Source organism: Euprymna scolopes, chromosome 23 (assembly GCF_053919585.1).
Source record: "Euprymna scolopes isolate OS-2025 chromosome 23, ASM5391958v1, whole genome shotgun sequence".
NCBI lineage: Eukaryota > Metazoa > Mollusca > Cephalopoda > Sepiida > Sepiolidae > Euprymna > Euprymna scolopes.
This window is the reverse complement of record NC_136504.1, coordinates 70,312,559-70,334,196: the sequence shown is the minus strand read 5'-3', so window position 1 is coordinate 70,334,196 and position 21,638 is coordinate 70,312,559. Positions and strand designations below refer to the sequence as shown.

The window sequence follows — 21,638 nt, the reverse complement described above, 5'->3', positions numbered from 1 at the left end:
CCCCAAAGGGTTAACCGCATGAAACCTTTCTACAATGCATTCTGTTTATGTTTAAATTTTCTCACGAACACAATTGAAACAAATAATTACCAGCTGACGTACCCACCAATACTTAACAACATTTCAATTGTTAAAATTTCTTTAGTGGCTCATATAATCGATGTTTTACTCAGTGCGATCTTTCGCACGCAACTCACCATAATATATCTTGTTGGGATTGAAAATTAATTGTCCTCATGATTAAAATTGTAAATCAGACGAATGAGATGCAAAGTTCATTTTACATAATCTTTTGTGAGATTCGTAATTACTTGCTCCAGTTATTTAAATAGATTGTTCATCAATTAATGATGATCTTTATTCAGGTTTCATGCATTACGGATTTTCTTTTTCTTCCCATCTTTTTTTCTTTTCTCCATCTCACATTCTTTTCTTTTGTTACTCTTTCTCTCACTCCTCTCACTCTTTTATATCTCATTGCTCTCTCTTTTTTTTCTCTCACTCTCTTCTCTCTATCTCACTCACATCTCTCTTACTCCCCTTTCTCTTTGCTTTCTCGATCACTCCCCTCTTTCTTTCTCACTCTCCTTTTTTTCTTTCTCACCCCCTCTCTTTTCTTTATTTTTCTCTCACCTCATCCCTTCTCTCTTTTCTCTATCTCTCACTCCCCTCTTTGTTTTCTTTCTTTCGCTCATTCATTAGACAGATATTCTATTGAATATCCCTATTTCTTTTCAACAATCTATAATAATATCTCTCTCTCTCTCTCTCTCTCTCTCTCTCTCTTTCTCGTTTTTTTCTGATTCACTCATGAAAACATCGGATGAACCGATTTGATTTACGGGCTGTAGTTTGTTGATTTCTGGTTTATAGAAACAAACAGACAAGCCAACAAATGAACAGAAACGTAGACAGGAGGATGTTAATTTATTTGAATAAATAATAAAATAAATTGAAACAAAATAAAAACCGATGGTTTCATTTTTATTTTCAACTTTACATAATTTAATGCTACAATTCCTACAATCCAGGTGCCCCTATTGATAAACGTGTGATCATTTTCATTGATGACCTCAACATGCCGAAACTTGATACTTACGGATCTCAACCACCAATTGAATTATTACGCCAGCTTCTGGATTTCGAAGGACTTTATGATCGGGAGAAATTATATTGGAAAGAAATACTCGTAAGTATATATTTTTATGAGCTTTTCTTTTTACTTTTTATTACTCAATTTTACTTTCTATTACTCAATAAATCTTTTTTGTTACTTTTCTTTTTGAGGAGTTGAAAAATGCAGAGGGACTTCTTAAAAGCTGCAAAACTTGTAAACCGACTCTCACTTAATTTGTTTCATCTGTTGGATTAATCACAACTCGTGTAAATTGTTATGGAATCGCTGCAGAGATACTCTGGAAACAAAAGATTTAGTGAACAGCATCTAGTCATCTATGATATTTATTAATCAATGCTTTGTTCAATGCAGGCCATACTTTCTGGAATTTCTGAAACATTGTTTTCTAACTTATGTAAAAGCAAACATAAATCCTTCTTATTGAAAAGACTTATTGAGAAAACTTTCTCTCTATTTTTTCATTTTTCTTATCATTTTGTTTAAGCCAGGGATGGGGCATCCTACCAGATGCCAAACATACACCTGCTATTTTAGACACTCCAACCGAGAGATCTTTTTAAGATTCTAACCGTCCCTTTAAGTGCAATTGTTTGAATCTCCTTTGCACTTGGTTTACCTGGTATATTTGTAAGATAGTTTGTAAAATTCTTTTTCATAAGTCCGGTTGCTCCTATAATTACTGGAATGATAGAGATCTTCTTAAGGTTCCAGTTTCTTTTCATGTCATACATAAGACCCTGGTATTTGGTAATCTTTTCCCTCTCAGCTCTGTTTAACCCAGCATCATTCGGGACTAACTTCCACCAAGGTTGCTTCCTTCTCCTTCTTGTCCCATATTACAATGTCGGGTTTTATAGCTCCGTTTTCTGGGTACGTGGCTGTAGGGATTGCATAGTCATAGTGGATGGTATATGACTTGTTTCCGACTGTTCTTTCGGGTATATGTTCCCATGACTTCTTACTGCATTCGATATTTAACTTATTGCAGATCGTCCAGTGGAGATATTTGCATACTTCATTGTGTCGCATTGTATAGTAGCCGTCCCCTAGCAGAACCTTACAGCTAGAAATCAGGTGGCTCACACTCTCTACTTCTGTGTGGCAGAACCTGCATTTGTTGTCTTTGCTGAAACCACTCATTTTTTTAAACGCATTGGTCATCAAGCCTTGATCTTGGGCAGCTATTATAAACTTCTCCTGGTCATAGTGGAGCGATCCATCCTTTAGCCAGCTTATAGACCCTTCCTTATCAATATAGTCTTGGTTATATTCGTCCAGAAAATACTTGGCCCGTTGTTGGTTGGCCCATTCTTCAACTTTCTTGTCATGGAAAGCTTTAGTGTATTTCTGGCGACTTTTTCTGGCTATTTCAGTCGCAGGTATCTTTTCTGTTTCTGTCTCACTTGTAAGACAGTCTTTCCCAAAATGTTTGGCCAGTTTTGTGATGGATGTTGTTCTACTGGCTCTTGATTCCTGATGTTGGTGTACCATCTTGAGAGTTGGGTTTTTAGAGCTCATCAGATATTGTCCGGTGCTCACAATAGTTGCACGATGCTGATGATCAATCTCCGAGAGCCCCATACCTCCTTTCCATCTGGGCAGATACATTCTAGACAGACATTGGTTTCTGTATATTACTTTATACATTGTCAGCATTTTACGTGTCTTAGTGTCTAGTCTATTTATGTCTTTTTGTGGCCAGTCGACAATACCAAAACTGTATGTTACCACTGGCATGGCTAGTTGGTTAATGGCAGTTATTTTGTTTCTGGCTGTGAGTTCTGTTTTGCATATCTTCTTGACTCGGCGTATGTACTCACTTCCAATTTTGTTTCTCATCTTGGCATGCTGGATGGTATCATTCTCTTCTATGCCAAGGTATTTGTATCCCTCCTGCCCTTCTAGGTCCTTGATGGTGGTATATTCATCAAGCTGTATATTTTCAGTTTCGATCTTCTTCCCAGATTTGATGGAGCACTTGGCACATTTGTCCAGTCCAAATTTCATGCCAATATCTCTGGAGAAGTTATGTACGACTTGCAAGAGTTCATTTAAGTCGGCATCAGAACTGGCATACAGCTTGAGGTCATCCATGAAGAGCAGGTGGTTAATTCGTTTGTTTGGGTCTTGTCGGCGGTCCTGGCTTAGATTGTAAGCACATTTGTTTTTGTTTAAAAGTTTGCTTAACGGATCTATTTCCAAGCAGAAGAGTAAAGGGGATAAACTATCTCCTTGGAAGATTCCTCGCCTGATGTTTACGTCCGTGACCCTTATATTTCCTTTTGTGTGGCTTAATGTCATGTTTGTTTGCCACATTTTCATTTGTGTAGCTATGGCCTGTTTGATTATCGGGTGTATCTTATATAGCTCTAGACAGCGTAGAAGCCACGTGTGTGGTACACTGTCATAAGCCTTCTGATAATCAATCCAAGCCATACTTAAATTTCGCTGTCTCTTCCTACAGTCTTCTAAGATAGTTTTATTTGTTAAGAGCTGGTCTTTGGTACCTAGACAGTCCCTCCTACAGCCTGCTTGTTCTTTTTCAAGATATGTGGCGCAGGAGAGGTGTTGGTATATACTGTCCGCAACAAGACCAGTGAAGAGTTTGTAGGTGGTAGTGAGACAGCAAATGGGCCTGTATTTATTAGGGCGTTGCGTTTCTTTTGTCTTTGCTATGAGGGTTGTATCTCCTCTTAATAGCCATTCTGGTGTGGTTTCTTCACTGCTCAATATTCTGTTGAAACAACTGCTATAATGCCCATGTAATGATGTTAGTTGTTTCAGCCAGAAATTGGGGAGATTGTCTATGCCAGGCTTTTTGTAATTTGAGACGCCATTTAACTTCGCTTTTATAGTGCCAGCTGTTATTTTTGGCTCCGGCATCTCTGGCTTATTTTCTAGGCTCCTCTCAATGGTATGGATCCATTGAGCCTCTTTGTTATGGGTGATCTCGTTCTCAAAGAGAGGCCTCCAATAATCCTCCAGCTCTTGCATTTTGGGCGGGTTATTCACCGTTATAATGTCCCTTTTTAGGTTACGGTAAAGTAACCGAGCATTCTGCTTAAATGTTTTGTTTTCATGCTTTGCCCTATTCTTGCTTTCTCTTTTCTTAATGCGTTTGGAAAATGCTGGGATTTTTCCTTCTAATTCTCTAGCTACGTTTTGTAGCTGTCCTGCTTTTGTACCATATTTCCTGCTGAGTTTGCCGATGATGTTCTTCAGTCGTCCCTGTACAGCAGGGGCGGCTAGGAATTGTTTAATCTGGGACAATTCCCTTCGGCACAGGTTTAGCTGGTTTTGGATCTTTTGTTTCCAGCGTGGTATTTTGTCTTTTGCCTCTGGTTCCGTTGTTTTTGGAATGTTGGCATTACTTTCCTTACAATGTAGAGTCCTGAGGCATAAGACACCTGATTTAATTCAGTCAGGGTTGTGCTATATGGCACTAGTCTCTTGAGAGCAACATTAACCCTTTTTATTGCTACCTTTGTTGCTCTCGTGGTTCTTATTTTAGGCAGCATTTGTCTTTCTTGAAGTCCCATCCGTTGGACCTCCTCAATGGTCTTACATAGTTCTTCTTCCAAGCCTAACTGGTCATCATCCACCTCGGGCATTTCCTGAGGGAGTGTTGCTGGTGTTTGTGGTATTTCACTTGTCAGCATTGGTGCCGAAGAATCAAGGTCCAGTGTGGGACTGTTTGTGGTTCTTTCATTTCCATTCGTAGATATGGGTAGGTTATTGGGTGGTATTTCTATGGGGTTTTGAAGTGGGTTCTGGTTTGTTTTAATGAGGGATGCGACTTCTGTTTTTAGATGTCTTATTTCTTCCTCATTCATCACCTTTAGGCTATTGTATCTTTGTGACCTAATTTTTGGAGATGGGACATTCCGTTTGCCTGGACAGAAATGGAAGAATATTTCCCTCCAAGTCTCTGTCCTTTGTTTTTGTTTGGAATATTTTGCCTGAGCATATTCCATTGCCTACATCAGTATCCACTTTTCTTCCCAGGTCCATCTTGACTCCATTCTTCGAATGTTCTCCTCTTCCATAATAGGAATGTAGTCTTTTTCTGCCTCCTTTAGAGCTGCAGTCTTAATTTCATTTTGCTCTTCCTCTGATACATAGTTTCCTATCTGCGAAATAAGTGATCGCAGGCGGGCAATAGGTGTAGATTTTTTCTCTTCAGGTAGGTCAGTATCTTTTATTTTCTCGGTAAGAATGTCAGTGGATGTTTTGCTCCACTTTTCGAACTTCGAGTAGTGGTAGCAAAACAGTAGCACCTTCTTTTCTGCAACAGACGACGGCTGAGCTTTTAAGCCTCTTGTATTTTTCTTTCTTCTTGTTGCTGAATTTGATGTTTGGGGGCCAGGTCCTCTGTTATCAAGGCCTGATGGCTGACCCTGGTTATCCTCTGTCACGGTTGGAGAGCCACTTCCAGAGTTCGGAAGGTTTACACCATTGTTTGCATCTTCCCGCCTGGCGTATGAACGGGTTGAAGGGCCCTTTTTATCCTGGGTGCCGACCTGCCAGTATGTGTTTTTATTTTGTTTCATATATTTTTTTTTGATTTCCCCATTGTCCACGGCTTTTTATTTCTTATTCAAAGCTGCCCTTTATTGCTAAAGGGGGTGCCCCCGTCTGCAAACTGAGGGACGTGCTGGATGGCTTGAGGAGATAGCACACCATTTCTTTGAATATTTAGTCAGGGTTTACTTCCAATGAAGTGTCCTCATATCAGAATTTCTGACAAACCCCTGTACAGAGAGACCTTAGGCACTCGAGGATAGTGTCTAGTAGGCATTCAGTTTCTCTCTTCATTATGCACCTTAGAATGTCTTGCCAAACCATTTGCTGATTTAGAGATGAATCCAGGAATGTTACAATACTTTGGTTCTCTGGATGGTAGCATATCTTCATAAATTATAGGTCATGTTTAACATTGTGTGACTTCGCATGCTTTACCAAACCAACCTTAGACAAAAGAAACCTGCTACAAATTGAGTATTTCTGTTCTTGTTTCAAATCGTCAGAAACTGCGGATTCATTCTGTTTTTTAAGAGCACCTTTCAATATTACATGCTTATTTCAATACTACATGCTTATTTCAATATTACATGCTTATTTCAATATTACATGCTTATTTCAATATTACATGCTTATTTCAATATTACATGCTTATTTAAATATTACATGCTTATTTAAATATTACATGCTTATTTCAATATTACATGCTTATTTCAATATTACATGCTTATTTCAATATTACATGCTTATTTCAATATTACATGTTTATTTCAATAATACATGCTTATTTCAGAATTAAATGCTTATTTCAATACTACATGCTTATTTCAATATTACATGCTTATTTCAATAATACATGCTTATTTCAGTATTACATGCTTATTTCAGAATTACATGCTTATTTATATATTACATGCTTATTTCAATATTACATGCTTATTTCAGTATTACATGTTTATTTCAATATTACATGCTTATTTCAATAATACATGCTTATTTCAATATTACATGCTTATTTCAATATTACATGTTTATTTAAATATTACATGCTTATTTCAATATTACATGCTTATTTCAGTATTACATGTTTATTTCAATATTACATGCTTATTTAAATATTACATGCTTATTTCAATATTACATGCTTATTTCAATATTACATGTTTATTTCAATAATACATGCTTATTTCAGAATTAAATGCTTATTTCAATACTACATGCTTATTTCAATATTACATGCTTATTTCAATAATACATGCTTATTTCAGTATTACATGCTTATTTCAGAATTACATGCTTATTTATATATTACATGCTTATTTCAATATTACATGCTTATTTCAGTATTACATGTTTATTTCAATATTACATGCTTATTTCAATAATACATGCTTATTTCAATATTACATGCTTATTTCAATATTACATGTTTATTTCAATATTACATGCTTATTTCAATATTACATGCTTATTTCAGTATTACATGTTTATTTCAGTATTACATGCTTACTTCAATAATACATGCTTATTTCAATATTACATGCTTATTTCAATATTACATGTTTATTTCAATATTACATGCTTATTTCAATAATACATGCTTATTTCAATATTACATGCTTATTTCAATATTACATGCTTATTTCAATATTACATGCTTATTTCAATATTACATGCTTATTTCAATATTACATGCTTATTTCAATATTACATGTTTATTTCAATAATACATGCTTATTTCAGAATTAAATGCTTATTTCAATACTACATGCTTATTTCAATATTACATGCTTATTTCAATAATACATGCTTATTTCAGTATTACATGCTTATTTCAGAATTACACGCTTATTTCAATATTACATGCTTATTTAAATATTACATGCTTATTTCAGTATTACATGCTTATTTCAATATTACATGCTTATTTCAGTATTACATGCTTAGTTCAATATTACATGTTTATTTTAATACTACATGCTTATTTCAATACAACATGCTTATTTCAATACAACATGCTTATTTCAATACAACATTCTTATTTCAATACTACATGCTTATTTCAATACAACATGCTTATTTCAATACTACATGCTTATTTCAATACTACATGCGTATTTCAATACTACATGCTTATTTCAATACTACATGTTTATTTCAATACTACATGTTTATTTCAATATTACATGCTTATTTCAATACTACATTCTTATTTCAATACTACATGCTTATTTCAATACTACATGCTTATTTCAATACTACATGTTTATTTCAATACTACATGCTTATTTCCATATAACATGCTTATTTCAATACAACATGCTTATTTCAATATTACATGCTTATTTCAATATTACATGTTTTTTCAATACAACATGCTTATTTCAATATTACATGCTTATGTCAATATTACATGCTTATTTCAGTATTACATGCTTATTTCAGTATTACATGCTTATTTAAATATTACATGCTTATTTTAATACTACATGCTTATTTCAATATTACATGGTTATTTCAATATTACATGCTTATTTACAAAATTACATGCTTATTTCAATACTATATACTTATTTCAATACTACATGCTTATTTCAATACAACATGCTTATTTCAATATTACATGCTTATTTCAATATTACATGCTTATTTAAATATTACATACTTATTTCAATACTACATTCTTATTTCAATACTACATGCTTATTTCAATACAACATGCTTATTTCAATATTACATGCTTATTTCAATATTACATGCTTATTTCAATACTACATGCTTATTTCAATATTACATGCTTATTTCAATATTACATGCTTATTTCAATATTACATGCTTATTTCAATATTACATGCTTATTTCAATACTACATGCTTATTTTAATATTGCATGCTTATTTCAATATTACATGCTTATTTCAATACTACATGCTTATTTCAATATTACATACTTATTTCAATATTACATGCTTATTTCAATATTACATGTTTATTTCAATACTACATGCTTATTTCAATACAACATGCTTATTTCAATACAACATGCTTATTTCAATACTACATGCTTATTTCAATACAACATGCTTATTTCAATACTACATGCTTATTTCAATACAACATGCTTATTTCAATACAACATGCTTATTTCAATATTACATGCTTATTTCAATATTACATGCTTATTTCAATACAACATGCTTATTTCAATATTACATGCTTATTTCAATACAACATGCTTATTTCAATACTACATGCTTATTTCATTACAACATGCTTATTTCAATACAACATGCTTATTTCAATACAACATGCTTATTTCAATATTACATGCTTATTTCAATACAACATGCTTATTTCAATACAACATGCTTATTTCAATACAACATGCTTATTTCAATATTACATGCTTATTTCAATACTACATGTTTATTTCAATACTACATGTTTATTTCAATACTACATGCTTATTTCAATACTACATGTTTATTTCAATACTACATGTTTATTTCAATATTACATGCTTATTTCAATACAACATGTTTATTTCAATAGTACATGCCTATTTCAATATTACATGCTTATTTCAATACTACATGCTTATTTCAATACTACATGCTTATTTCAATACAACATGCTTATTTCAATATTACATGCTTATTTCAATATTACATGCTTATTTCAATACAACATGCTTATTTCAATATTACATGTTTTTTTCAATACAACATGCTTATTTCAATATTACATGCTTATTTCAATATTACATGCTTATTTCAATATTACATGCTTATTTCAATTTTACATGCTTATTTCAGTATTACATGCTTATTTCAGTATTACATGCTTATTTCAATATTACATGCTTATTTTAATACTACATGCTTATTTCAATATTACATGGTTATTTCAATATTACATGCTTATTTACAAAATTACATGCTTATTTCAATACTACATGCTTATTTCAATACAACATGCTTATTTCAATATTACATGCTTATTTCAATATTACATGCTTATTTCAATATTACATACTTATTTCAATACTACATGCTTATTTCAATATTACATACTTATTTCAATATTACATGCTTATTTCAATATTACATGTTTATTTCAATACTACATGCTTATTTCAATACAACATGCTTATTTCAATACTACATGCTTATTTGAATATTACATGTTTATTTCAATATTACATGCTTATTTCAATACAACATGCTTATTTCAATATTACATGCTTATTTAAATATTACATGCTTATTTCAATACTACATGTTTATTTCAATACTACATGTTTATTTCAATATTACATGCTTATTTCAATAATACATGCTTATTTCAATACTACATGCTTATTTCAATATTACATGCTTATTTTAATACTACATGATTATTTCAATACTACATGCTTATTTCAATACTACATGCTTGTTTCAATACTACATGCTTATTTCAATACTACATGTTTATTTCAATACTACATGCTTATTTCAATACTACATGTTTATTTCAATACTACATGCTTATTTCAATACTACATGCTTATTTCAATACTACATGTTTATTTCAAAACTACATGTTTATTTCAATATTACATGCTTATTTCAATACAACATGCTTATTTCAATATTACATGCTTATTTCAATATTACATGCTTATTTTAATATTACATGCTTATTTCACAACTACATGTTTATTTCAATATTACATGCTTATTTCAATACTACATGCTTGTTTCAATATTACATGCTTATTTCAATATTACAAGCTTGTTTCAATACAACATGCTTATTTCAATACAACATGCTTATTTCAATATTACATGCTTATTTCAATATTACATACTTATTTCAATACTACATGCTTATTTCAATATTACATACTTATTTCAATATTACATGCTTATTTCAATATTACATGTTTATTTCTATACTACATGCTTATTTCAATACAACATGCTTATTTCAATACAACATGCTTATTTCAATACAACATGCTTATTTCAATACAACATGCTTATTTCAATACTACATGCTTATTTCAATACAACATGCTTATTTCAATACTACATGCTTATTTCAATACAACATGCTTATTTCAATACAACATGCTTATTTCAATACAACATGCTTATTTCAATATTACATGCTTATTTCAATATTACATGCTTATTTCAATACAACATGCTTATTTCAATATTACATGCTTATTTCAATACAACATGCTTATTTCAATACTACATGCTTATTTCAATACAACATGCTTATTTCAATACTACATGCTTATTTCAATACAACATGCTTATTTCAATATTACATGCTTATTTACAATACAACATGCTTATTTCAATACAACATGCTTATTTCAATACAACATGCTTATTTCAATATTACATGCTTATTTCAATACTACATGTTTATTTCAATACTACATGTTTATTTCACCACTACATGCTTATTTCAATACTACATGCTTATTTCAATACTACATGCTTATTTCAATACTACATGCTTATTTCAATACTACATGTTTATGTCAATACTACATGTTTATTTCAATACTACATGTTTAGTTCAATATTAGATGCTTATTTCAATACAACATGCTTATTTCAATATTACATGCTTATTTCAATATTACATGCTTATTTCAATACTACATGCTTATTTCAATACTACATGCTTATTTCAATACAACATGCTTATTTCAATATTACATGCATATTTCAATATTACATGCTTATTTCAATACAACATGCTTATTTCAATACTACATGCTTATTTGAATATTACATGTTTATTTCAATATTACATGCTTATTTCAATACAACATGCTTATTTCAATATTACATGCTTATTTAAATATTACATGCTTATTTCAATACTACATGTTTATTTCAATACTACATGTTTATTTCAATATTACATGCTTATTTCAATAATACATGCTTATTTCAATACTACATGCTTATTTCAATATTACATGCTTATTTTAATACTACATGATTATTTCAATACTACATGCTTATTTCAATACTACATGCTTGTTTCAATACTACATGCTTATTTCAATACTACATGTTTATTTCAATACAACATGCTTATTTCAATACTACATGTTTATTTCAAAACTACATGCTTATTTCAATACTACATGTTTATTTCAATACTACATGCTTATTTCAATACTACATGCTTATTTCAATACTACATGTTTATTTCAAAACTACATGTTTATTTCAATATTACATGCTTATTTCAATACAACATGCTTATTTCAATATTACATGCTTATTTCAATATTACATGCTTATTTTAATATTACATGCTTATTTCACAACTACATGTTTATTTCAATATTACATGCTTATTTCAATACTACATGCTTGTTTCAATATTACATGCTTATTTCAATATTACAAGCTTGTTTCAATACTACATGCTTATTTCAATACAACATGCTTATTTCAATATTACATGCTTATTTCAATATTACATGCTTATTTCAATATTACATACTTATTTCAATACTACATTCTTATTTCAATACTACATGCTTATTTCAATACTACATGCTTATTTCAATATTACATGCTTATTTCAATATTACATGCTTATTTCAATACTACATGCTTATTTCAATATTACATGCTTATTTCAATATTACATGCTTATTTCAATACTACATGCTTATTTTAATATTGCATGCTTATTTCAATATTACATGCTTATTTCAATACTACATGCTTATTTCAATATTACATACTTATTTCAATATTACATGCTTATTTCAATATTACATGTTTATTTCAATACTACATGCTTATTTCAATACAACATGCTTATTTCAATATTACATGCTTATTTCAATACTACATGCTTATTTCAATACAACATGCTTATTTCAATACTACATGCTTATTTCAATACAACATGCTTATTTCAATACAACATGCTTATTTCAATACAACATGCTTATTTCAATATTACATGCTTATTTCAATACAACAGGCTTATTTCAATATTACATGCTTATTTCAATACAACATGCTTATTTCAATACTACATGCTTATTTCAATACAACATGCTTATTTCAATACTACATGCTTGTTTCAATACTACATGCTTATTTCAAAACTACATCCTTATTTCAATACTACATGCTTATTTCAATACAACATGCTTATTTCAATACAACATGCTTATTTCAATACAACATGCTTATTTCAATACAACATGCTTATTTCAATATTACATGCTTATTTCAATACAACATGCTTATTTCAATATTACATGCTTTTTTCAATACAACATGCTTATTTTAATACTACATGCTTATTTCAATACTACATGCTTATTTCAATACAACATGCTTATTACAATATTACATGCTTATTTCAATATTACATGCTTATTTCAATACTACATGCTTAGTTCAATATTACATGCTTATTTCAATACTACATGCTTATTTCAATACTACATGCTTTTTTCAATACAACATGCTTATTTCAATACTACATGCTTATTTCAATACAACATGTTTATTTCAATACAACATGCTTATTTCAATACAACATGCTTATTTCAATACAACATGCTTAGTTCAATACTACATGCTTATTTCAATACAACATGTTTATTTCAATACAACATGCTTATTTCAATACAACATGCTTATTTCAATACTACATGCTTATTTCAATACTACATGCTTATTTCAATACTACATGCTTATTTCAATACAACATGTTTATTTCAATATTACATGCTTATTTCAATACAACGTGTTTATTTCAATACAACATGCTTATTTCAATACAACTTGCTTATTTCAATATTACATGCTTATTCCAATACTACATGCTTATTTCAATACTACATGCTTATTTCAATACTACATGCTTATTTAAATACAACATGCTTATTTCAATACAACATGCTTATTTCAATACAACATGCTTGTTTCAATACAACATGCTTATTTCAATACTACATGCTTATTTCAATACAACATGCTTATTTCAATACAACATGTTTATTTCAATACAACATGCTTATTTCAATACAACATGCTTATTTCAATACAACATGCTTGTTTCAATACTACATGCTTTTTTCAATACAACATGTTTATTTCAATACAACATGCTTATTTCAATACAACATGCTCATTTCAATATTACATGCTTATTTCAATACTACATGCTTCTTTCAATAAAACATGCTTATTTCAATACTACATGCTTATTTCAATACAACATGCTTATTTCAATACAACATGCTTATTTCAATACTACATGCTTATTTCAATACAGCATGCTCATTTCAATACAACATGCTTGTTTCAATACAACATGCTTATTTCAATACAACATGCTTATTTCAATACAACATGCTTAGTTCAATACTACATGCTTATTTCAATACTACATGCTTATTTCAATACTACATGCTTATTTCAATACAACATGCTTATTTCAATACAACATGCTTATTTCAATACAACATGCTTATTTCAATATTACATGGTTATTTCAATACAACATGCTTATTTTAATATTACATGCTTATTTCAAAACAACATGCTTATTTCAATACAACATGCTTATTTCAATACTACATGCTTATTTCAATACAACATGCTTATTTCAATACAACATGCTTATTTCAATACAACATGCTTATTTCAATACAACATGCTTGTTTCAATACTACATGCTTATTTCAATACTACATGCTTATTTCAATACTACATGCTTATTTCAATACAACATGCTTATTTCAATACAACATGCTTATTTCAATACAACATGCTTATTTCAATACAACATGCTTATTTCAATATTACATGCTTATTTCAATACAACATGCTTATTTCAATATTACATGCTTATTTCAATACAACAGGCTTATTTCAATATTACATGCTTATTTCAATACAACATGCTTATTTCAATACTACATGCTTATTTCAATACAACATGCTTATTTCAATACAACATGCTTATTTCAATACTACATGCTTATTTCAATACTACATGCTTATTTCAATACTACATGCTTATTTCAATACAACATGCTTATTTCAATACAACATGCTTATTTCAATATTACATGCTTATTTCAATACAACATGCTTATTTCAATACTACATGCTTATTTCAATACAACATGCTTATTTCAATACAACATGCTTATTTCAATATTACATGCTTATTTCAATACAACATGCTTATTTCAATATTACATGCTTTTTTCAATACAACATGCTTATTTCAATACTACATGCTTATTTCAATACTACATGCTTATTTCAATACTACATGCTTATTTCAATATTACATGCTTATTTCAATACAACATGTGTATTTCAATACAACATGCTTATTTCACTACAACATGCTTATTTCAATACTACATGCTTATTTCAATACAACATGTTTATTTCAATACAACATGCTTATTTCAATATTACATGCTTATTTCAATACAACATGCTTATTTCAATACTACATGCTTATTGTAATACAACATGTTTATTTCAATACAACATGCTTATTTCACTACAACATGCTTATTTCAGTACTACATGCTTATTTCAATACTACATGCTTATTTCAATACAACATGCTGATTTCAATACTACATGCTTATTTCAATACAACGTGTTTATTTCAATACAACATGCTTATTTCAATACAACTTGCTTATTTCAATATTTCATGCCTATTTCAATACAACATGCTTATTTCAATATTACATGCTTATTTCAATACTACATGCTTATTTCAATACAACATGCTTATTTCAATACAACATGCTTATTTCAATACAACATGCTTGTTTCAATACAACATGCTTATTTCAATACTACATGCTTATTTCAATACAACATGCTTATTTTAATACAACATGCTTATTTCAATACTACATGCTTTTTTCAATACAACATGTTTATTTCAATACAACATGCTTATTTCAATACAACATGCTTATTTCAATACAACATGCTGTTTTCAATACTACATGCTTATTTCAATACAACATGCTTATTTCAATACTACATTCTTATTTCAATACAACATGCTTATTTCAATACAACATGCTTATTTCAATACAACATGCTTATTTCAATACTACATGCTTTTTTCAATACAACATGTTTATTTCAATACAACATGCTTATTTCAATACAACATGCTTATTTCAATACAACATGCTGTTTTCAATACTACATGCTTATTTCAATACAACATGCTTATTTCAATACTACATGCTTATTTCAATACAACATGCTTATTTCAATACAACATGCTTATTTCAATACAACATGCTTATTTCAATATAACATGCTTATTTCAATACAACATGCTTATTTCAATACTACATGCTTATTTCAATACTACATGCTTATTTCAATACTACATGCTTATTTCAATACTACATGCTTATTTCAATACAACATGCTTATTTCAATACAACATGCTTATTACGCTTTTCTTCAGACTTGCTGCTTAGTTCTATGATTAAGTTTCTCCAATTAATTCTATCCACGGTTGGAATTTCACAGTTATTCACATCAATCTCCAGAAATTTAAGGTTATTCCTCAGTGCATTCTTAAACCTTTTCATAGGATTTTGCTGCAGTCTCTTTCTTATGGGAAACTCACTATAAATCATCTCTTTTGGTGTCTTTTCATCTCTCATCCTTACTAAGTGACCAGTCCAGGACTTCAGTATTCTATGGATGCATTTTTTATGAAACATTTTCAGAGCTTTAAGATTCTTTCGGTGTTTCCATGTTTATGATGCATACAGTAGACAAGTTAGGTTACATGCCTCATACACACTGATATTTGTTTTCACACTGATTCCTCTGTCCGACCAAACACTTTTTGTAAACCTATCAAAAACAAAACTAGCCTGGGCTATTCTGTGAGTTATTTCTGCATCTAAGGTTCCATCTCTACTCAGCATACTTCCAAGTTATTTAAAGGTAGCTGTGACCTTCAATTTCCTCCCGTCAACAAGAACAGTTAGTTTCACATATGACACACCAGTTGGAGGTGAATGTATAATAGCGGTTTATTTCAAAACAAACAAACTGAAATCTTTGCAAGCATTTAAGAATTTATTCATTGTTAACTAAATACGTACATACATACATACATGATGATTGCAACGTCTTGTCAGACGAGTGCCACTCCCTCAGACATTTAAAATCCATGAGCTCAAATGCCTGAGGGAGTATCTATACAAAGATGATGTTACAGAGTCTTAGCTTTGTACGACAGCTAAGTGTCTCTCTCGGTTCAAAATGTTGAGATCCAGCAACAAGCAAGAGCAAGATAGCCAGCAACAAATTAAACTGCAGACCAGCTTAATGCGGGTACTGGTCTCCCGCTTTATGGTTTTTTAAATCAGAGATACATACATACATACATACATACATACATACATACATACATACATACATACATACAGGAATCTACTAATCATGGCATTTTTATTTTGATTTATTTCTAGGATGTGACTTTGTCAGCTGCCTGTGCTCCTCCTGGTGGTGGTCGTAACCCAGTTACTCCTCGATTAATAAGACATTTTACGATGCTGTCTATTCCACCACCCTCAGAAAATAGTTTGCAGCATATATTTATGGTAAGTTTTACTTTATCACGAGATTTATTTTTTACATAAAAAAATTCAAACAGTAATATTGTTTTTAGAATTCTTTTGCAACTATATAGGAACCTGCTAGGGGGGCTCACCCATGCACAATATATGAACTCTTCCGAACGGTAAAAATATACCGAGAGGTACTACTCTTGCGATGTGTGACATATTTTGTAGTATGCCATATTGATGCGAAGTACTGCAACTCTCGTTCTCAATTCATCCCATCTTGTAAATACAAATACCTTTTTCTAAAGCATATCTGTGTCCGAGTTTTTCTTAGTGACTCTTTTGGCTCACAAAAACTTAGCGACGAGAAACTCGAATTCAAAAAAGGGATACCTACAATACAACTAATCTGGAAACGAAAGAACTCGGATTCATAAAAGGAATACCTACAACAGAGCATTATCAACAAAAAAAAAACGTTTTCAAACAAAAGGAACAACAAAAATTACAGATTGCACAAGAACTACAAAATAAAACAAGAATTATTTCTTAAAAGCCTGAACTATAAAACACACCCTGACAACAACACATCGTTTTCGCAGAACACGATATAGAACACCATGGAGACCTTTACCTGCATTCCAGACGAAGACAAAGCGTTCAACGCTTTCTTTAGAAGGTATAAATACCTTTTCAATATCGATTGTGAAGACTATCCTGATACGAGAAAAATTCGACTATTTTTACGAAAGTTAGGAATTGCTGAACAGAGATCACCTAAAAATATGGATTTGGAGATCTAGGAAACTGTGAATTTACTATCAGGATTTTTAAGATCCAATACGTTATTGTTTCACAAAAGGTGGAAATGTTATAATTTGGCTATATGAGACACGAAGATTATTTAGTGCTCGCGTCGATCGTAAACAAGCACTGTAACGACTTTAGACTAGCGGAATTGTCGGCAGATGATTTTAAATATCTCATTTTCGCTCAAAGACTAGTATAAACAAAGAATGTCAAAATTAGACGAAGAATACTAGCGAAACTCGAGAGCGAACTCAATTGCACTCTACACGACTTGTGGCGAACTGCCAAAGAGTTGTAAGCGTGATAAGCGATTTTAAAAACAGAGGAATCGGGCGTAGCATATGTCAGAAAAGTAAAGTATAAATACAAAAATTACTAGAAAATTAAGAGAAAAAAAAACAAGCCCAACCACATTATCAGTATAAATTTAAAAAATACTCTCCTAAGAAAGAGAGAAATGAATATGACTAACCACATTTTTAAAACGTGCAAACCATACAAAATCAGAAGAAATTACCCACGAAACCTAGTAACCAGTGTGAAAAATTATATTGGAAATATTTTACCCTTTTCTGACCAGAATTTGTCAAAATTGCGGCCAGTGTGGTCATAAAGGTTCGTATTGTAAAAGCAAACGCAAATAAAAAAATAGAATTAGGCAAACAAGATCCAACGAAAAATCAGACGAAAATTTGCGCAAGTATGTAATATATTTAATAAAATAGTGAAACTACATTTGCCCGCTGGATTTGATGTTATAAATTGGCATATTTGGAAGAAACTTAAAAAAAACCGACTTTACAGAAAGACGGCTCTCATCATGACTGACAATAGAATTAATTTTATTTGTGAATTATTTTACCGGAACTATTAAAAATTCAAAGCATTAATACAAAAAATGCTCGAGAAATTATTTGGGATGGACTGGATGAACAGTTTTAACTTTGGAACTTTTTTTATCAGAAAATATGTAAGTTGAAGAAAATCAAAGAAACAAAAACATACCATACAAAACCCCCTCGAAATTAAGCTGTTTATAAAAACAATCAAAGATTTATTAGATGAAGTGCATACAGCAAATCAAGGAAGAGTTTGAAATGAATAACGCACATGCGAGAAATAAGGCAACAATAACAATTAAAAAGAAAGCAGAAAATAAAAACGTTAGAAATAGAAAAGCACCAAAAGAAAGTTATTTCGAAACGCAAACAAAAAGAGGTTGAAGCTTTAAGGGAAAAACAAAATGAATAATATCATACAAGGTCCGCCACCAAAGCTAATTAAAAAAAAAACATTACCCAGGTGGGTGACACTAGCGACGCACTCCATTTGTAACACGTTCGACTTCATTTGTGAAGTCCATTTGTGAGACGTTCGACTCCAACTCACATCAACCAACACCAGAACAGCGACGGTCGGGAAGGAAGAGGGAACTCACCAACTTATTGACTATCGACCTATAGCAGAAAGATACTAATAGCTTTTTTTACGGTGCAAAAGGTCTTGGGAGGGGGGTTATGGACACACACACACACCTATATATGCATATATATATAAATGCATATATATGCATATATATATGCATATATATATGTATATATATATGTATATATGCACATATATATATGTATATATGCACATATATATATATGTATATATGCACATATATATGTGCATATATGCACATATATATGTATATATGCACATATATATGTATATATGCACATATATATATGTATATATGCACATGTATATATATATGTATATATGCACATGCATATATACATATGTATATATATATGTATATATATACATATATATGCATATATATATGCATATATATGCGTATATATATGTATATATATGTATATATATACATATATATGCATATATTTATGCATATATATGCGTATATATATGTATATATATGTATATATATACATATATATATGCATATATATATATGTATATATATGCACATATATATATGTATATATGCACATATATATATGTATATATGCACATATATATATGCCCACATATATATATGCACATATATATGCACATATATATATGTATATATGCACATATATATGTATATATATATGCATATATATATGTATATATATATATATATATAGATAGATATATATTAACCTTTCTGAACAGTATAAATATACCGAGAGGTGTGTGACGTATTTTGTAGTATGTCATATTGACGCTAGTACTACAACTCTCGTTCTCTATATGTAGTCTGTCTTGTTATAGATTCAAATAACTTTTTCTAACGCATATCCATGTCTGAGTGTTTCTTAGTGACCGTTTTGGTCCACAACAGAACATCACTTAATCTTGAATAATCTTTCGTGATTATCTTAGTGGTTTTATCAGTAATATTTTAAACGTCTATGTTTGAACCGGATTTAAGTCATCATCTTCGATTTCTGTTCATCAACTGAAATCATCCCTGGGGCGAATGGCTTAATGACAAACTGGTATTACCTATCATCTTTTATTCTGGATTCTTTTCTACAATGTTAGAACTTATGTCGCCTATTACCACAATTATGTTTAAATGAACAATTTTTATATACGTAAACATTCATTTTTCTCTGACTGAGTGATTTCTTCGATTTTTGCAGTATTATTCGTTGACTTTCTTCAGCAATACTTTTTGATGTAAGATTTTCTAGTTTACATAGTAGATATGATCTTATTCCAGCATCTTTTAGCGTTGTTAATCCTTGCAAATGTGCTTTAAAAAGTGAACTTATTTTACCGAAATTGTTTGTTAACAATCAAATGCTTCTTCAGATACGTAATATCTCCTGGCATTTTTACTAGTATGTAATTAGCATACTTTTCGTATTAAATGGTTCTAAATTTCATGTACAAAAATGAAACTTTCTTACCTGACCAGGTAAAACAATTAAATAACAGAATTCCTTGTATCTTCGAAATTAGGATGCAAATATAACCTCGTTTTCTTCCTGTACCTAAATTCTACAACTGAATTGATTGCCGAATCATAAGAAAAAGAGTCAATGTAACCTTGGTCATTTCTCTTAATGCATTTCTTAAAGTTTAAAACAAAATTCTTTCGTTGGAGGTATTCTTGATGCTGTTTTTCTTATCCGTTTAAAAATCCCCAACGAATTTTAAAGCCCTACATGTCTTTGTTTTTTTTTTTAATCTTGTCGAACTTTTCATGCATCTTTCTATGCATCTTTGTTTAGCATTTAAACAGTAATAAATACATCCATAATGCAAGATCGGAAATCAATTATTTTATTATTTCTCCCCCTTCTCCCCCCCCCCTCTCTCTCTCTCTCTCTCTCTCTCTCTCTCTCTATATATATATATATATATATATATATATATATATATATGTATATAGTATTTACTTCAACAGTGCTTAGTACAACAAGCTAGGTAGTGAGTTATGAAAATAAATAACGAAAGCTGCACAAAATTTTCCGCGTTCATATATATATTGTGTCAGATTAGTTTATTCTGGTAGTGAGGCTTATATTTCCAC

At 30.4% G+C, this 21,638-nt stretch overlaps 1 protein-coding gene across 1 annotated transcript in view; it reads left to right on the top strand.

Moving 5' to 3' along the window:
- The window catches only part of LOC145245981 (dynein axonemal heavy chain 6-like), a 632,504-nt gene that overhangs the window by 213,110 nt on the left and 397,756 nt on the right, over nucleotides 1-21,638 (top strand). Inside the window, exons 43-44 of the mRNA XM_080107771.1 lie at nucleotides 1,032-1,189; nucleotides 17,195-17,326. Coding sequence (XP_079963897.1) covers nucleotides 1,032-1,189; nucleotides 17,195-17,326 — 290 coding nt within the window. The remainder of the gene's footprint in view (nucleotides 1-1,031; nucleotides 1,190-17,194; nucleotides 17,327-21,638) is intronic.